Genomic DNA, 19857 nt, shown 5'->3' with positions numbered 1-19857 from the left:
TCCTGCTCTACAATAAACAAACAAACAAACTCAAGGATAAAACCAGGCCAAATTCCATGCTGATCACACCTAGATTTTTTGCCTTTGAATTTTTTTCTTAGCTATTTTTATAAAGTGATGTTTTTATTTTTATTTTTATTTATTTTAGTGTTGAAAAAGTACTTATGTTAGTCCTTTTGGACCGCTGGAACAAACTTCCACAGGCTAGGTGATTTCTAAACAACAAGCTGATTGTTCAGGTCTGGAGGCTTCAAAGTCCAAGGTCAAAGGCTCCAGTATGTTCACCATTGGGAGGCCCTGCACTGCCTGGTTCTTAGCTGCCACCCTCTCACTGTGTCCTCACATGGTGGAAGGGGCAGGGGAGTTGCATGGGGAGTCCTTTATAAAGTCACTAACCCATTCATGAAGGTTCTACTCTCGTGACCAAAGTACCCCATCTTTGACTACTATCCCCTTTGGGGGTTAGGATTTCAATGTAAGAACTAGGGGAGATACAGACATTCAGACTGTAGCAGTCATTAATCTCTCTTAATTAATTTTGCCTGTAGAAATCTAGCTGCTCAGGTCTAATAATTTTATGATAGCATATATATATATATATATATATATATATATATATATATATACACACACACACACAGACACACACTAAAAGGTACTCTGGTACATGCACTGGTTTACTGCAAAGATGGATTAATTTGGCACATTCTGGAGCACCATAGAGAAAAACATGTTCTGGAATCAGATTGTATGGGTTTGAATCCTGGCTCTGCCACTAACAAGCCTTACAAGCTGTGTGACCTCGGGTGCATTTCTTAACCTTCTTATGCTGTAGTTTTCTTCTCTGTAGAACGAGGTGATAACTGTGCTTATATGAAAAGATTGTCACAAAGCCTAAATGAGGTGATACAGAGAGAGTTTAGAATGGTGTCTGGTCCGTAGTTAATATTTAATGATAGCCTTTAGTTTGTGTAGAATAAATTGTAATTCTAATTATAAGGGTGAATTTAGTGCTTCACTTCTTTGCTTGCTGACAGCTGCAGGCCTCCATGATCCAAGAAGAAGCCACAGAGGACACTGAAGGTGACCACTCCAGTCCTTCTGTGAGTGCTGGTCAGAGGGCTTCTGCAGGTGCCCACGGGGGTCAGGATGACCACGAAGAAGAGGTATGTGGGGCTCGATAGTTGACAAAGATTTCCCAGTTTGCGCAGAGTCTAGATGCGGGATCTCATCAAGGATGATTGCAAAATATTTAAAATTGGGCATGGCCACCAGTAGGGATGGCCACCAGTAGCGTGTGGCTACCAGTAGGGCGTGGCCACCAGCCCATCAGAAAGGACTTGGGCAGTGGAGCTGGGAAGGTTGGGAGGACCGTGCTGGTGGCAGCCCTGTAGTCGCAGAGTTGTGGGAAGTTGGGGAGGTCCCAAGGGAGGGGGAGTGCCTATAGGATCAGAACAATAGGTCTTCGGGGTGCTTGGGAGGTGCTCTGTCAGTTAAGTGTCCAACTCTTGATTTTAGCTCAGGTCATGAGAGCTTCTCTCCCTCTGCCCCATCTCTTGCTCACTCTGTCTCTCTAAAATAAACAAATCTTCAAAAAAATTTAAAAAAAAGGAAAGAACAACAGCTCTTCCCCAACCAATCTAGGAGTGTTTTAACATTATAACCCAGGTGCTGCTGTCTCTGTGAGTGTGAGGTGTCAGCCTCCAGATCTATTGGCATAGGAGGTGGTCCATGTTCGTGAGACCTCCTTGTCTCCGAACCGTGCCCCTGGCAGGCAGCTACCTTTATTATGAGCCGTCCAATCAGCGCCCCTCAACCCATGAGATCTGAGCCCAAATCTGGCCCTATTGTTGAAGTCAAAGGCGGGTTATTTCTTCCCAGCCCGCCTCCTGGACACGAGCATGCCCTGCCACCATCCCCTCTTTGTTCTCCTGTCCCCACCCTGGCTCTGCTGGGACTTTGCTGACCTATCTTTGTAACATCATCTGCCTGCCTGTGAATTCAGGAATTGTTTCATTCCCCCTCCCTCCCTGCCCGTTTCTGTTCAAGGACAGCCACTCCCCCTCAGGAATGTGCCACATTTTCCCCGATGAAGCAGGAGGCTGTTTTTATCCCAACCCTGAAGCACCCAGTAAGCCTCAAGTGGGTGTTTTTTTTTTTTTCAATTTATTTATTTTCAGAAAAACATTATTCATTATTTTTTCACCACACCCAGTGCTCCATGCAAGCCGTGCCCTCTGTAATACCCACCACCTGGTACCCCAACCTCCCACCCCCCCACCACTTCAAACCCCTCAGATTGTTTTTCAGAGTCCATAGTCTCTCATGGTTCACCTCCCCTTCCAATTTACCCAAATTCCCTACTCCTCTCTAACGCCCTTTGTCCTCCATGCTATTTGTTATGCTCCACAAATAAGTGAAACCATATGATAATTGACTCTCTCTGCTTGACTTATTTCACTCAGCATAATCTCTTCCAGTCCCGTCCATGTTGCTACAAAAGTTGGGTATTCATCCTTTCTGATGGAGGTGTAATACTCCATAGTGTATATGGACCACATCTTCCTTATCCATTCATCCGTTGAAGGGCATCTTGGTTCTTTCCATAGTTTGGCGACTGTGGCCATTGCCGCTATAAACATTGGGGTACAGATGGCCCTTCTTTTCACGACATCTGTGCCTTTGGGGTAAATACCCAGGAGTGCAATTGCAGGGTCATAGGGAAGCTCTATTTTTAATTTCTTGAGGAATCTCCACACTGTTCTCCAAAGAGGCTGCACCAACTTGCATTCCCACCAACAGTGTAAGAGGGTTCCCCTTTCTCCACATCCTCTCTAACACATGTTGTTTCCTGTTTTGTTAATTTTGGCCATTCTAACTGGTGTAAGTTGATATCTCAATGTTTTAATTTGAATCTCCCTGAGGGCTAATGATGATGAGCATTTTTTCATGTGTCTGATAGCCATTTGTATTTCTTGATTGGAGAAGTGTCTGTCCATATCTTCTGCCCATTTTTTGATGTGTTTGTCTGTTTCGTTTGGGTTGAGTTTGAGAATTATAGATCCTGGATATCAACCTTTTGTCTGTACTGTCATTTGCAAATATCTTCTCCCATTCCGTGGGTTGCCTCTTTGTTTTTTTGACTGTTTCCTTTGCTGTGCAGAAGCTTTTGATTTTGATGAAGTCCCAGAAGTTTATTTTCGCTTTTGTTTCCTTTGCCTTTGGAGACGTATCTTGAAAGAAGTTGCTGTGGCTGACATCAAAGAGATTACTGCCTATGTTCTCCTCTAGGATTCTGATGGATTCCTGTCTCACGTTGAGGTCTTTTATCCATTTTGAGTTGATCTTTGTGTACGGTGTAAGAGAATGGTCGAGTTTCATTCTTCTACATATAGCTGTCCAGTTTTCCCAGCACCATTTATTGAAGAGACTGTCTTTTTTCCACTGTATATTTTTTCCTGTTTTGTCAAAGATTAATTGACCATAGAGTTGAGGGTCCATATCTGGGCTCTCTACTCTGTTCCACTGGTCTATGTGTCTGTTTTTATGCCAGTACCATGCTGTCTTGGTGATCACAGCTTTGTAATAAAGCTTGAAATCAGGTAAGGTGATGCCGCCAGCTTTATTTTTGTTTTTCAACATTTCCTTAGCGATTCGGGGTCTCTTCTGATTCCATACAAATTTTAGGATTATTTGCTCCAGCTCTTTGAAGAATGCCGGTTAGTAACAGGAGTTCTGTTCTAATCCTGGGATGGGGACAGGGCCACAGTGAAGCCTGAGGGAGGCTAGAGGGAGCTCCCTTTGTGGTGTTAATGATTAATAATAATAATAATACTCATTTAAACTAATGGGTGGTCAATTAGAATTAATGAAGCATCTGGATCAAATGTTTCCAACAAGATTCCAGGTACAGAGAGTAACCCATATTAGGGGTTATTAATATTACTAGGTCTGTAAGACATGCTGGGATGTTCTAGAATCCAGACCACACATCGTCTGACTCATCCCGTCCCAGTGTGTCCAGTACTCCCCTCTTTCTCCTGCCCTCAGGATCTGCCCGGTCAGGGTTCCCCTCCTGCTTCTGCAGTGAACGAGCTGTCTTTGTTTGGGCGACTTCAGGCACCATCTGTAGGTTCCTTCCCCCACGTGCAGTCACGGGGGGTGGTCTCCATGGCAAAGCCAACACGGGCTTGAGGACATTGTCCCCTCAAAGTCCTCTCTGACCTCTCTCCACACCAGGTGTTGACCAAACTCAGGGTTAAGGTCACAGTTCTCCAGACTGCCAAGTTCTCCCAAGACTCCCGACACTAGCCACAGGTTTGGGGATCTCCAGGACCACTGGTCTTCAGACCAGTCAGTTACAAACTCAGGGCCCCTCACATTCTCTCAGGGCCGATAATTTGTAGAACAGCTTGGAGAACTCAGTGAAGTGTGAGCCTAACAACTGGAGTTTTACTGCAGCACAAAGATAGAAGTCAGAAGGGGAAGAGGCAGATAGGCAGAATCCCACACTGGGAAGATCCCAAATTCCAGAATTCTGTGTCCTTAGGGAGGCCTTCCTCTCCCAGCATCGACATGTGGCAACAGGTGCACAGCACTGCCAGCCCGGGAAGCCCACCTGAGCTCCAGTGTCCAAAGTTTGATTGGAGTTTCATTCCGTGGGCCTGCAGCCCAGTGGTTGTACTCGGTCTCCAGCAGCCCCCTCCCACCCCCATGGACATGGACCGGAAACACATCGCTCCATGTCTCAACCTTCCAACCACAGAAACGATCAGATGTGTTCCCACGGGCTCACCATGAATAATGAAGAAAATTCTTTCACATGGAAGATGTTAGGAGTTCAGTGCCTGCCTCCCAGGAGCCCGGACAAAGCCAGCCCTCTCTTGGGGTGGGGTTAATGCTTCCCTACACATCACTCCTCTACCCTGACTCTCTGTCTCTCTGGGGTCTCCCTCTCTGTCCGTTCCTGCCCTTCGCTTCCTCCCAGCTGTTCTCGTGGCTGAATCAGAGACGTTGATTCCTGTCTTCTCTCCCTAGCTCCTGACCCAGGTGACCACAGCCCCCATTCCTTCCCGGTATCTCTCCGACCTTGACCACAGCCCTGTGACGACTCCTGGTCTCCTTTCGGAGACTCCTCGCGGACCTTGTCTCTGCATCATCAGTTTCATTCTTCCTCAACTCCCAGTGACGATGTGTTCCAAGCTAGGAGCTCTTCTCTCCGTGCTCTTTGCCTTGTGTATCTCTTCAGCTGACTTACCTCCCACTGTCCCTCCTCCCACCGGTGACCTCCTCGGTATCCATTTCTAGCCCAGACTTTTCTTCGGAGCCTGTCCTGCCTCGACTACTGTGTGCTGGAAGATTCTACTTGTATGGCCAGCTGTCGCCTGAAATGCCACGCATCTGAAAATACCAACTAATCTCCCCCCATTTTCCATTTCTGTCAGGGCCATTCTTTCAGCTCCTCAAACTCAAGAGCCTCGGAACGCTGGATGGTCCCAGCCCGTCCCGGGTGAAAGGCCCTTCTGTGTCCCCACTGTCCTGCTGATTCTTGGCTATTGCACTTTTCACATACATTGTCGCCACTAGACTGTGAGCCACTCAAGGGCTGGGATGGTGCCCCCACAGCCTCAGAGAGCATGAAGCCAACAACAAGTTATCGCCATCTGTGTGCTGTTTCTTCCTCCCCATCCCTGGATTAGCGAGCTAATCAACAAAGAGGCTCTTTTGCTTCTCGGCCTTGCCCTTGCTGGTCCATTTTGTCACCAGATTAATCCCCCAGCCCCACCCCCTGTGCTTCTTTATTCCCGCCCTCTCCCCTGGCCACTTTCTACTCAGATGTTTTTTTATGGCTCCTCATGGGCTCCAGGTTATTTTCTCAACTCTGCCGTTTCCTGGAGCTTTCCTCTCCTTTCTACTCCTCACCAAACAAGCTCCCACTTGCAGCCAAATTGTTTTCCCCCAGAACTTGCCTTCCCAGTGTTCCCAGCCACCTGCCTTTTCCTTACCAGGACTCGTTTCCCTCAGCAGGAATGGTTCTTCTCATCTCTCCTTCTGGATGCCTCCCCCTCCTTCAGCTGCCATCTACCTCCCGTGATGCCTTAGCAACCGTTCTCTCTTCCTCTCTGGACTTTTTTCAGCTATTTCTGGGAGACGTTACTGCACACGTACTATATCTCCGTTTTTGTGCTGTTAATTCTCTTCCTCCAAATATATTAATATTTGTTTTCCCCTAGTTCAGCTGGATGCGATATACGGTGGAGCCCATGTTTTATTCACCCGTGCACTGTTAATGAAAGCTTTCACGGAGGGAATTCTTAATGAAAGTAGAATAAAGAACTCTCTCTTTCAGTTCAATTTCGGAGACATCTTTGTGCATCAAGCCATCCACACGATCGAATATTGCCTGGGCTGCATTTCAAACACAGCCTCGTACCTCCGGCTCTGGGCCCTCAGCCTGGCTCATGCACGTGAGTGAGCAGACCTCACGGTCACGGTCAGATCTCCCCTGGGAAACAGAATCAAAGTACTTGTTGGCAGAAGTGCCTTCCTGGGTTATTTCTGGTTCTTCTTTCTTAGGAAGATGTGACTTGTCTTCTGTAGGCCTGACTTTATATTTTTAGAGTGGTTAACCTCTATATCGGTTTTCTGTTGCTGCTGTCACGAATTAGCACGAACTTAGCAGCTTTAAACAATACAAATTTACTATCTTACAGTTCTGGAATCCTAGAACCAAGGAATCAGCAGGGTTAGGCTCCTTCTAGAAGCTCTAGAAGTTTCCTCTTCTAAGGAGACAGGGCCATAAGGATCTGCACTGAGGCTCCTGAAGCTACCATGTTCTCTGGACCCTTCTGTGTGTTTGCCCTGCAGCCCACTTGCTTGAAATATTCCTCTTTCTCTCTCTCTTTTTTAAGTAGGCTGCATGCCTAGCATGGAGCCCAGTGTGGGGCTTGAATTCATGACCCTGACTGAAATCAAGATCTGAGCTCAGATCAAGTGTCAGATGCTTAACCAACTGAGCTACCCAGTCACCCCTATTCCTCTCTTCTTGAACTTTCTCCTCGCCTATCTAATTCTAATTCTTCCTTCAGAACTCACTCAGATGGCATCACCACCCTTGGAAATCTTCCTCCCTGGTCCCCAGTCTGGAAGGTGCCCTTTCCCTGAGTTCTGGGAGTGCCCTGTCCTAGCAGTGATTACAATTCTGTTGTAATCAGCCCGTCTCCCTACTAGACTGTGAGCTCTTGGAAAGCAACATCCCCATCTTTTATCCCTGGAACCAAGAAACAAAGCCAAAGTGTGTCCTTGCAGGATAGAAGCCAAAGCAATGAAAGTGAGCCTGCTTGTTAATTTATAGCAGAAATGCAAGTGCTTATCATTAGTCTTCACTGCTCTGGCCATGTTCATTTTGCATCATCTCCCACACATACACACATACACACTTCTGCAGGCAAACAGGGCCTTGGATGCATACACGCGGCCTGTAAGCATCTACACCCAGACACCCCGAGCCCCGCATGTGTGTACTTGTGCACTGACATGTACCCATGCGAAGCGGTTGTCCAGGGACCCAAAGTGGATCTCTGAGCTTGTGTGATCAGCAGCATTAATGTCAGTCTTTAGGTCCCATCTCAGATGTGGTTTGGAAGACTCAGGTCACAACTAGATAGGACAGGAGGGTCTCCTCTGGCCAGTCCATGCCCACTGATGATATAATTTGACTTCCCAAAAACCATATGGTTCACAGCTGCCTGGCATGGTCCACCCATTGGGTCTTTCTGGAATTTCCTGAGACGTCTAGTTCCCATGGGTGCCTTCTGCTTCATGCTAACGAACTTGCTTGAAGAGGTAGTTCAGTAGAGTGGCAACAAATACTGATTCTGTTCTAGTTTCTCATATACTACTTTTAGCTCAGTAACTCAGGCTGCAGCTTAACCTGTGCATGCCTTGGCTTTTCTGTATGGTTCTGGTAGTTTGCCTGCTCTGTTAGTCAGGCTAGGCTAGAATGTGCTGCAGTAACAACAATCCCCAGATCTCAATAGCTTGAAACAGTGGCGATCTACTAGAGCACATCTGTGTACATTGGTGCCAGGTTGAGACCTAAGTTGAAAGAGGCTGTATTTGGACACATGCTTCAAAAGTCAGGAAAAGTCAGGTGTTACTCCAGCTGAAAGCCAGAGCTTGGGGGCAGGAAGGGGGCACAGTACAGAAACAGGGACTCCTCCTTGTGCTCCCACGTGTCTTTCTTCTCATGATGTCCTGGTGGCCAGGTGCAAGGGATAGGCCTTGATCTCTCTGAGCCATGCCCCTGTGACCTTTCTGCTGGGTACACTCAAGTCTCAAACCAATAATGTAATGATAGCTCTCTGCTATCTCTTCTTATAAGAGCACTAATCCCAATCTGAGGACTCCACCCTTATGACCTCATCAAACCCTAATGACCTCCTAAAGATCCCTTCTCCAAGTACCATCACTTAGGTAGGTAGGACTTCAACATATGAATTTGTTGGGGGGAAGGCACAAACATTCAGTCCATATCAAATCATATTGTATGAATTCTTTTATGTTTTTCTTCTGTGGCATAACGTGATGTTACTGGCATTTATTCATGTTGCTTCTGGGAGCTATAGTTTGCTCCATTGTGAGCAAAGCTGCCATAGACCGACTCGTCCAGGTGCCCTAGGGCACACGTGCCTGTTTTCCACCCAAGACCCAAGATTCGGGATTCTAGGGTGCGCAGACCCAGGAAAAGAGTATGGAAAGATAATCCTGTGGCTGAGACTCTTTCTCTCGCTTTTCTAGAACTGTCTGAGGTGCTCTGGACCATGGTGATGAACATTGGCCTTCGCCTGCGAGGCTGGGGAGGACTCATTGGGGTCTTCATCATTTTCGCCGTATTTGCCGTGCTGACGGTCGCCATCCTTCTGATCATGGAGGGCCTCTCTGCATTCTTGCATGCCCTGCGACTGCACTGGTGAGCACGGCTGCCCCACAGGGACTCCACAGGTACTAGAGAGGGGTTGGGGTCCAGGACCCGCCAGCTGGCCTCAGATCCTGACCTCATTCAGTCACCTGCTGGTATAATATTACATGACAATGTGTGTGTATTTGTGTGTTTCCCCCTGCAATACACACATTTGTAAGTATGTGCATGTGTGTACCCACACGAGTGTGCATCGCACATGTGTATATGTGTGCACAGGTGTGCATGTGTATGTATGCACTGCATGTGTGTGTGCACATAGGTGTGTGCACATGTGTATATGTGTGTGTACGTGTGAGTGCATGTGTGTATCTGTATATAATGGCTGCCTTATAATAAATGTTAGTTCCCATTTACTCGTTCTCTCTTAAATGTTCGTTTGTTGTATTGCAACTGGCTTCAAGGTAAGGGACCCTTCCAGCAGCTGGTAAGATGACAGATCTGAGAGAGGCTCTTAGAGGCACGCTGAGCTCACGGGAGGCATTTGGCCCATGGTGCTGAGGGCAGGAATTACACCAAGGCATAGGCTCTTGACCTCTACAAAGTGCAGACAGATGGAGGGTACCCGGAAGAAGGAAGGTGCTCGCAGGATGCCCTTGACATTCACAGATGTGTCTGCAGACTTTCAGGCATCACTAGGTTTACAAACATGAAAACATTTGTTGAAGTTTCCATTTTTCTTTCAAGTGAAATCTTTGCCAAGAATCTCGAGTGCATGTGCGTGCCTGTCCATCCCACAGGCCGTCTTCAGCTTTCACGGATGCTTTCTCGCCCCCTCTGTGCCCGCTGTTGATAAAGAAAGGTGTTGACACTACATGTACTGAGAGAACAGAATCAAAGCCTCTCCCACAGGTTATAACGTCATCTCTCCTCTTGTCATGGAGGAAATGAACTCTGTGACGTCATCAGGCATAAAGGATGACATGTGATGTCTGTGATAGAAGCCATAAGAGTGTTAAAGTCAAGGTTCTGGTTGTTCTTCCCTTTGGCTGCTGGCCTCTAGCTTATGTGTTTAATCTCACTTTTTCTTGTGCCCCACCCCCCACGCAGGGTGGAGTTCCAGAACAAGTTCTACGTCGGGGCTGGTTACAAGTTTTCTCCTTTCTCCTTTAAATGCATCCTGGATGGTTCCACCGAGGAGTAGCTCCAGGTCCGCGGGCGGCCGTGGCCTCTGGCTTCTCTGCTGCTGGGAGAGAAGTTCAACTTGTCTTCGCTGCTGGCCTGGCCCAGCAGGCCAATGGGATGATTGTTCTGGGCTCGCTGGAGGCGGGAAGCCATGATCATTTTACTTCCAAGCCCCGGGATCTAATATGATTTCACCATGTCATAGAGGAGCCGATCTCATGTTGGGTGGTAATTGTCAAATCCTAAAACTGGGAGGGCTCCACTGATGTTTTCTTGCAATTTTGTAAGTATGATTCATAAGGAAATAAACTGCTGGGCCATTCCCTTGTTCTCCAAGGTGTCTTTGTGTAACAGTATCCCACATAATTTAGTACTGATAATTACAGGCCACAGCTAAGCAATGGAAGTACACAAACTAATTCCAAAGGATTACGTTTAGTTTAGTCTTTCATTTCCTGGTTCCTCAGATACCTTTTCTCTTTGCCTGGGGCTAAGCTTTATAAGATTAGGAACTTTCTCATGAATCTTCCCCACAGGTGGGAAAGAAAGGGTAATGTTCTCTCTCTGGACGTGGGCCATGAGGCTGTCTGCATTGTGACATCCTATGGAATGAAGGGTGACCACAAGACAAACTGGAGGAAGAGATCTGAAGGCTTGAGAAAGTTCTGGAAAACAGCTTGCCAGAAAGAACACCACCAGATAGGCTTACTCTCTGGTCTGTGGACCCTGAAGTCATTTCTAAGGCTCCTGGGTTGGCAGATTCCTGAGAGCCAGGGGCAGAGTAATAACGTGTGTCATCAACTATTCAGCCTGAGTGACCACTACTCAGGTTAATCATAGTCTTTATGGTCAATATAGCAGTAGAGTTAAGTATTGTTAACATTGGTATAGCACTTTACAGTTTACAAGGCACTTCCAAAAAAATTATTGATCCTTTTTTTTTTTTTTTAACGTAAACTCTGCCCTCAACATGGGGATCAAACTCACAGCCCTGAGATCCAGAGTCACATGCTCTTATGACTGAGCCAGCCAGGCACCCCACAGGGCACTTTCTATGTAATATCTAGTTCTTAAGATTCCAGAAGATCTGAGCAAATCCAAGTTTACCTTTTGGACTGATCTCTATTTTTCCTGTCCCTCTATGTAGTGGGGTTGGCTGGTGCTCACGGAAGTGTCATCGTTCATACCCAAGGAAGCGTCCATGTCCCCTTCTATGTTAATGTCATGAATTGTCTAGCACAACTTAAAGCACAACAGGCTGCTCCACAAATATTCCGAGATTAAAGCAAGATGAGCCTAAGAATGAGAGTTGACATCTTTGAGTTCCAACTCTGACACTGTCATGTGTGTCCTCGGGCAGGAAGTGGGGGGATCTCCACCTCTCTGGGTTGTGGAAGACTGGTGTCAAGCACGGGCCTGGACCGGGTACTCAGCCAATGACATCACCTAAAAGGAAGAACAGACAAAAGCAGCATGAAAATGTTCATTGTAAGTCTGCAGAAGCCAAGGTCGCTGGGCAGTTTCAAGGTTCTCAGCTCACCGTGCACTTCTCATCAACTATCTAGAAATATGCTATGCTTAGATAGATCACCAGCCTTCTGCCCTTTAATTCTAAGCAATGATGGCTTGAAGAAAAGGTTTCAAAGGGCAAAGCTTCCTTCTGCCCCTTGCCTAGACCCCAGATCTTCCAGAAGTCTCCATGGCCTTCATGAGAACTGTTAGTTTTCTCCAAGGTTTGACAGCTCCTTCCGTCTCATGAGAAATGTAATTTCCCCTTTAAAAAGGGATGGGGTGAAGGGCTACAGGAAAGGGGGTGTGACCGGGTTGTCACTCACATGCTCAGGAGACAAGGTTGCTCTTTAAGGAATTCAGTTGGCAGAACTGAGCCAAAGAGGGAGGAGAAGACCTGGGGGCCTGGCTTCTTGAGCAGGTTAGTCCAGAAGCTCCTCCAGGGGCCGCCAGTGGTCTAACTGCTGTGTGAACAAAGGAGCCTGAAACTAGAAAGCTTTCCAAGGGATATACAGAGGTAAGAAACTCCGATGGGCAACGTGGATCTGGATTTACTTCTGCTTTCAAGTGGAGGTGGCCGGGATGGGGACAGGGTTTGGACCATTGGAACTTGGCTGAAGGCTCATGGACTATGAACAGTTCGCTCCTCTTATTGATGATATTGCAAAACAAATTGCATCATACATGCACACAAGCATGATCGGTTTTTAAAAAGCTCTACCATGGCTCAGTTATTTTCAGCTAAAAAATTGAGTATAGCAAAATGCAGTAGAATGAAAAGCCCATCGGTGCTTTACCATCTGTTTTAATAAAGCTTGAGAGCCAGGTGAGCCTTTTGAGTTTCAGAGTAGACTCCCAGTGGCAGCTCAGTTCTTATAGATTCTTTGAAGCTAGGTCATGGGTTGCTTTCCCATTGTAGTTTTTGAGGAACTGAATGTGAGAGGTGGGCAACATTCTTCCCCATGTTATTCCTTCTTTTTTTGAGTTGGTCTGACTAATGATCCATCCACCATCCATCCATCCTCTTCTTGAGTTAAATGGGATTTAGGATGGTTTACAGAGACGGCAGAAGATGCCATCTCAGCTTCTCCAACACTCCCTTCTAGAGTTCAGGTTACAGGCTCTATCTGCAGTGTTCCTCATACCTATTTCTGTGGAACATTTTGTCCTCCTTTTTGCTTATTTGTTTCTGGTTTTTTTTTTTTTTTTTAAGATTTTATTTATTTACTTATTTGAGAGAGAGAGAGACAGTGAGTGCAAGAGAGAATCTGCAGCAGATTCCACGCTGAGCACAGAGCCTCACGTGGGGCTCGATCCCATGACTTGGAGATCGCCTGCTGAGCTGAAACCAAGAACTGGACACTTAACTGATTGAGCCACACAGGTACCCCCATCTTCTTTTTTATGAAAACTTTTTCTTTATGAAACGTTTGGCTGAAATTCTAGAAAATACTAAGAGAATACTCCCCTGTGTATTAACTGGCGTTAATACTTGAGAGTCTCCCTAATGACTTGGATATAAGCTCATTTGTAATGCACAGCTGTGAATGCCCAAATCCTGATAGTCTCCTATCAACAGGTCTGCAGCCCCGCACCCTACACACCCCACCGAAGACATCCTATTATTTGAAGACCCTATAATAACCGAACAGGGCAGGAACGGGAACTTTCTCTGCTGCAGGTAATTTGTACATGCGTTTCTTCCATCCCTTGGCAACAAGCCCTGACATTGCGAACCCACCTGGGCCTTGACCGTTTTCAGGGGCAGGACGTTAGAAAGGTCAGTGTTACCAGTGGAGAGCATCAATACTTTTCAGTGGCTGGGTGAGGGCGAGGCTTGCTTCTCTGAGTGGAGTTTGAGTGTGGCACACATCACTGATGCCCCTTTCTTCCATAGTTTCTTCATCCCTATGCCCACGAGGCTGTTCCAAACTGGAATTCGGAAAGGTTTTTTTTTTCCCCTGTAAAATATACTGAGTTTACCATTTAAGGTAGTGTAGAACAGGGCTCCTGGTGGCTCCACCCATTAAGCACCAAACTCTTGATCTCAACTCAGTCTTGATCTCAGGGTCGTGCGTTTGAACCCCATGTCGGGCTCTATTCTGGATGTGGAGTCTACTTTTAAAAAAGTAATGTAGAACAACAGATCATTTTTGGTAAAAGTCATCCATTTTGTTGTGCCTTTCATAAGTAAGATGAGATGACTCATTTGGATGGTATCAGTGTCATACAAGTGGCAGGAGAAGTTTTGAGATCTTATTTTCCAGTAGGCATGCAGCACATCTGATGGCTTCCTAATACCACTTAGGTTTACCCTTGAAATAAGGTCAGTCTATTTCAGAAAACAAGTAACTTTTTTCTTTTTTGCATTTAGGTAATTTTTATTTGAGCCCAGTGTGTTCTAATGTTAGCAGAATATCAGTAATAAATGTTTTTGGAGAGATACATGTTTGATAACTGAAAATACTTACAAACTTCCCCTGTGTGTATTTGATTTGTGATTATGGTGAAATATTAGACATTTAACCCACTGAGCCACCCAGGCGCCCCTGAAATATTAGACATTTAGTTGATACTTTTATTCAGAGATGAGGAACAGTACTCCCACGGGTGTTTATGTTGCAAGGGCACTGTGCCCTCATGCAAACATTGTCCCATTGAATTCTCGTAACATAGTGAAGAAGGAAGCTTATCAGTTAAGATTACACACAGTCGGCTGGTATGTGTGCACTGGTGTTTACAATTCATTGATCACAGCCAATTACGGAGTTCTTTGTTCCTTCTCTCACACTGCTACACTTGACTAGCCTACAATAAAAAAATTGCACACAATTTCAAGGAACAGAAAACAGAAACAACAGCGTCTTAAACAGAGAGCTTAATCGTTTTCCCACGTAGATGTCTGGAGGTAAGTAGTCTACAGCTGTAGGAGAAGTTCCAGGGTCTTGCTAGCTTCCACCCTGCCAGACGTGGCCCAAAGTGTCCCTCTTTGCATCATGACCTGAGATGCCTGCCACGGTGCAGGAGGAAAGGGGGAGGAGCAAAAGGGCTTTCTCAGATGCACCGCCCCTCCCCCACCCCCAGCCTCCACCTGCCTCTGGGTGACCAGGCTCTTCAGCAAAGTACAAAGGAGGACTTGACTGGGAAGGCAGCAAGCTTCTTCAGCCACAGCTAGCGAGGGATTAGTTCTACTTTCAAAGAAAGAACAGAGATAGAAGACATAGAATCCATTCAATCTCAGTCTCCTGTCTGCTGACTTTCCTCTTTTTTCTCCCTCCCTGCCTCCCTCCTTTTCCCCCTTGCCACCTCTAGTCCCTCTTCCCTTCTTCCTCCCTCTGTCCTTTCCTCTTTGTTATGCTTGTTAATTTAGTAGGTATAAAATGATACCTAAGGATTTTTTTGTGACTCTAATTTTGTTAGTTATTACAGTAGATGAACAATTTTCCAGTTTTGCTTACAACTTATATAGTCTCTTGTGAATTGCTTGTTCATATAATCTGCCCCTCCATCTATTGGAAGCTAATATTTTTCTTGTAATTTCTGGTTAATATGTACCAGCAACATTTATTTGAGGTAAAATACCGATAACCTAAAACTTATCATTATACCAATTTTAAAGTGGAAAAATTCAGTGGCATTTTTTAAAGATTCACTTATTATTTTAGAAAGAGAAAGAGAGTGAGTGTGTGCCAGCACAGGGAGGGGCAGAGGGAGAGGGAGAATTTTCAGACGACTCCCTGCTGACTGCGGATCCCCACATAGGGCTGAATCCCATGACCCTAAAATCATGACCTGGGCTGAAATCAAGAGTCAGACGCTCAAGCCACTGAGCCACGTCGGTGCTCCTTGTGGCATTTAGTTGTGTAATTTACAATGTTGTGCAACAACTGTTGTGATCGAGCAGGGCCTCCTGTGCCGGCCAGCTTGTGGACTCCCAGCCAGCCAGTGATTTGACTGTGTCTGGGTGAAGCACCTACCGCTGACCCAACAGGTCACGGGTGGTGATGGAGGACAGTGGGGAGCATGTGGCTCAGGCCTGCTTAGGACCGTGGCCTGGTCAGCACCGTGAGCAACATGTCAACTCTCCATTGGTTTGCTTTTCCAAAAAGAATTTTTATGGTAAGAGAACTCGCCTTTTTAAACATCCAAACAATGAGATAAGCTTTAAGAAGAAAGAATGGAAAGAACTTACATTCTCCTCACTGTCTTCTCCCTTGTTCACACCCCACCCTCCAACCCGGCCAGCTCCTGCTCATTCTTCGGGGCTGCACTCAGAATTGCCTACAGAAGCCTCCCCCGGTCTCAGCACTCGATGGAGCAGAGGCCCTACCTCGTGCACCAGAGCGACCTCCACTTACCCTGCGACCACGCCGCTCCCCACTGACCCCTTACCTTTGCTCCCCATTAGACTGGAGGTTCTTCAGGACCAGGGACACTTTCATTATATGCTGTTGACTGATACATAGAAGTGCTCCACAAATATGTGCTGAAAGACAAAACACGGTTTCTGAAATCTCCATGTAGATACATATTTAAATGAAATTTTATAAATTGGGATCAGTATACACATACCTATACGTTGTGGATACGCATGCATTATGTATAACACCTCTTGGAACGTGCTTCTCAACACTAAATAGGCTTTCCCTGAGTGTTTTGTATTTTTAAAGATTTTATTTATTTATTTGACAGACAGAGATCACAAGTAGACAGAGAGGCAGGCAGAGGCGGTGGGGGGGGAGCAGTCTCCCCACTGAGCAGAGAGCCAGATGCAGGGCTTGATTCCAGGACCCTGAGATCATGACCTGAGCCGAAGGCAGAGGCCTTAACCCACTGAGCCATGCGGGCACCCCTCCCTGAGTGGTTTTAAGTGGTGTTCTGATTAGCCATTTCTCTACTGGTGGGCATTGGTTGTATCCAGTTCTTCTGTTGTTGAAACAACTGAGTGGTGCCCTTCCTTGTATGTATCTTTGTCTGCCTTTAGACTACCCGGTTAGGATGAATCCTGGGAGTGAAATTGCTAAGTCAATATTCTTTCATCTCTGCCTAATTGCCTTCTGGAAATGTAGCAACATACACTCCCAGCGATGACTCTAGTGCTCATTTCCCTTCACAGGGTGTAATCAGTCTTCGAGATCTTTGTGAATCTGGTAAGGGAAAGTGCTAACTCTTTAATTTGAAGGCATGGTGACGAGTTAGGTTGCACATAATTTCATTTATCAGCCACTGGATGTATTCTGTGTTCATCCCTCACGTCTTGCCCTCTCCATTATTTCCTTCCTGACCTACACGAGCCTTTGTTAAACACATACGTTGTAGATAGCCTGTTTACCTTTATTGAATTTTATAATTTTTAGATTGAAGCACTCAGGGCCTGTGGCAGTGAGTCAAGTTGCCAGATGAGTTTATAACAGAAATAAACAAACTTCTGACTTGATTTCCTCATCCCCAGAGACATTTCTTTGAAATTTTTTTTATTTTTTAGTTTTTCTGGTAATTATCTTTATAGTTAAAACAACATAGTTGTATTTTATTTCTTAGTTTATCAACTTAAAATAGTATCAATCTATTATTCACGACTTAGACAAAAGATGATGATTTTAGGTCCTTATATCCTCTTTGCCATTCTCTCAATATTTTACAAGCATTAAAAAAAAAACAATAGCGAGTGTTTGTCATGTTATTAAAAACACTACGTAAATATAATTATAAATGCTGGATGTATTATCAGTTTATATAACCATTCCCTCTTTACACTTAGGCTGTTTCCAATTTGTTAATTGTTAAAATAGACTTGAATAAACTTAAAAAAAATTTTTTTTTCTTCATATAGAGAGCATTTTCCACATTTGAGGTACGTCCTTGGGATGAACTGTTAGAGCCGGGATTACCAGTGCAGATGAAACCAGTTTCTAAAGCTTTTGCTACGTTGCCAAACGGCACAGACTCTTCGGAAGGCATGGAATAATGGTTTTCAGGTGGGGATAGGTCGGGCTCAGTGTATCAGGATCACCTGGAAAAAATTTTCAAGCTGCCCACGTCACTCCGTACTGATGTAGAAATGTTGGGGTCCGGGAGTGAACGGCCAAGAAAGAATTCTGGAGACGTCTTCTGTGCAAGAAAAGGTGGTTTTTATTAAAGCTGGGGGATAGGACAGGGGTGGGGCGGGCGTTGCCCGAAAGAGTTGCACTGAAGTTATGGGGAGTGACTGATTGTGTACTTTCTAGTTGGGAGGGGGTTAGGGATCCGTGTAAGTCTCTAAGGAATTTGGAAGCAAGATTTCACCGACCTTGAGAAACTAGCTGTTAGGAAAAGGTCATTTACTGCTGTCCAGTAAAACCTTAGTCACGGGACCCTTCAGATGTATTCTCAGTGGGCCATAGGCTTGGAGGATGTTTGCTAATATATATCATGGTGTGGGGTGGAGGGTGGAGGGCAGGTAGAGATAAAGGAAATCTCCAAAGGGATATTTATATGTTAAAGAAGACATGGGATCATGAAGGTCCAGAGAATATCAAGCTATTTTTCCTTCTAGCAAAGTATTTTGTTGTTTTGATTTTAGATTTTTTAGATATTTTGTTGTTTTTTCTATTTTATTTTACTTAGATTTTATTTCTTAAATTTAAATGCAATTAACATATATTGTACTATTAGTTTCAGAGGTAGAGTTTCGTGATTCATCAGTCTTACATAATACCTGGCGTTCTAGCAAAGTATTAACGTTGTAGCCATTGAATTCCTTGAGGAAGGCTATCCTGCCTATCCCAATACTTGCCAATAAGCTATAAGTTGTAAGGAAATTTAACTTTTTTCTTTTTTGCCTTTGTTCTCCACATCACATACAATCTGCTTCTCGAGGTCAAGAGTCACTGGTAAGGAAGGAAGAATAGGGGCTTTGGGGTGTGGTGTGTTTAATAATTGGGGGGGGGTGGTACCTTGATGTGTATAGTGTTTGCTGATTTCCCTGGTGTAACTGTTCCCACCACGGCTGGTTTTAAATTACCAACGTGATGTTATTGAATACAGAGGTGGGAAGAGATGTGTGCGGTCGGCCCTCAGCAGCTCCCACGGGGCTCTGTAGCACCCACATGCATACCGTCCTCTCGCGCGTACATTTACATATGCCTGTGTTCTTTCATTCCGGTTTGCCCACATCCCAAACTCTCATTTCTTTTGCCGTGTAGGTGGTCACGGTCATGGAATTTTCACGTATCTATGTAAATGACAAAATGGTCAGTTTTAGGGCATGGATTTTCATCTTACAGAAGCTATTGGGTTGTTCTTGTTCTTTTTTTTTTGCTCTTATTTTTGTTACTCTCTTATATTTTTGTGGTTATAAATGTTATATTTATAGCTCTGGTTCGTAGGCAGGTCCTTGAGGTGGAATGCCTGCCCATCCCTCCATCCTTCCTGACTCGCAGCTCTTGTTTGGCATCGATGATTGTACTCATTCTTGAGGGAATCAACATTTCCAGTCAGTTCTGAAAGCACAATCAAGTCTATGTATTTTATTCAAATGTTGATTCTAAAAGCCATCTTTTTTTAATGACCATGTCCGTATCTCTCACTTGGGGCCAAATGTCATATGTGAAGATTATATTTATTTTTTGATGTCCAATGTCATGACCAAAAGGAAGAGCATGTGACTCTTGATCTCAGGGTTGTAAATGAGAGCCCCATACTGGGTGTAGAGATTACTTAAAAATACCTAAAAAAAAATATGAACTCACAAATGTGAGTCTCCCTTACTGGGATCAGCTTTCATTCAATAAAGCTGTGAAGTAATTATCTTGGACCTAACACCTTCTGCCAGGTCCTCTGTGATGTATTGCTTGTCTTTGCTGATAAGAGAAGGGAGAATGTAGGATATTTATGACCCTTGGAACTACATACTCAGGTTAAAACACAAGAACTAAAACTTGCTCTGCTCAATAGTAAATGGTACATTTCCTGTTTTTTTGTTTTTTGTTTTTTTTGTTTTTGCCACTCACTACCAAATGGAGAACTGCTGGAGGTAGTTTTATTACTCTTCTAAACGTAAGGCTTGATGATTGTTAAAATTGTAAACATGTTTTGATTGCTAGGAGATGTTGTAAAACTTGACTGTAGGATTGATTAAAGATAGAGGATTGAGTTTATTGTTAAGCATTTTATTTGTAACTGAACTCAAAATGAACTTACTGGGATTGAAAAACTTATTTTCCCACCCAACTAAATGGTCTTACTCTCTAAGACTCTAAATG

At 44.9% G+C, this 19857-nt stretch overlaps 1 protein-coding gene across 7 annotated transcripts in view; it reads left to right on the top strand.

Moving 5' to 3' along the window:
* The window catches only part of ATP6V0A4 (ATPase H+ transporting V0 subunit a4), a 75345-nt gene extending 64917 nt beyond the window's left edge, over nucleotides 1-10428 (top strand). For all 7 annotated transcript variants that reach the window (XM_044246674.1, XM_044246670.1, XM_044246672.1 and 4 more), the window contains 4 exons: nucleotides 1038-1166; nucleotides 6350-6467; nucleotides 8800-8971; nucleotides 10031-10428. In XM_044246674.1, coding sequence (XP_044102609.1) covers nucleotides 1038-1166; nucleotides 6350-6467; nucleotides 8800-8971; nucleotides 10031-10124 — 513 coding nt within the window. In that variant the 3' untranslated portion in view covers nucleotides 10125-10428. The remainder of the gene's footprint in view (nucleotides 1-1037; nucleotides 1167-6349; nucleotides 6468-8799; nucleotides 8972-10030) is intronic.
* The last annotated feature ends 9429 nt before the right edge of the window (nucleotides 10429-19857 follow it).

Source organism: Neovison vison, chromosome 4 (genome assembly GCF_020171115.1).
Source record: "Neovison vison isolate M4711 chromosome 4, ASM_NN_V1, whole genome shotgun sequence".
In the NCBI taxonomy this organism is placed as follows: Eukaryota; Metazoa; Chordata; class Mammalia; order Carnivora; family Mustelidae; genus Neogale; species Neogale vison.
The sequence above is the reverse complement of the archived record's forward strand: the minus strand, read 5'-3'. Positions and strand labels throughout refer to the sequence as shown.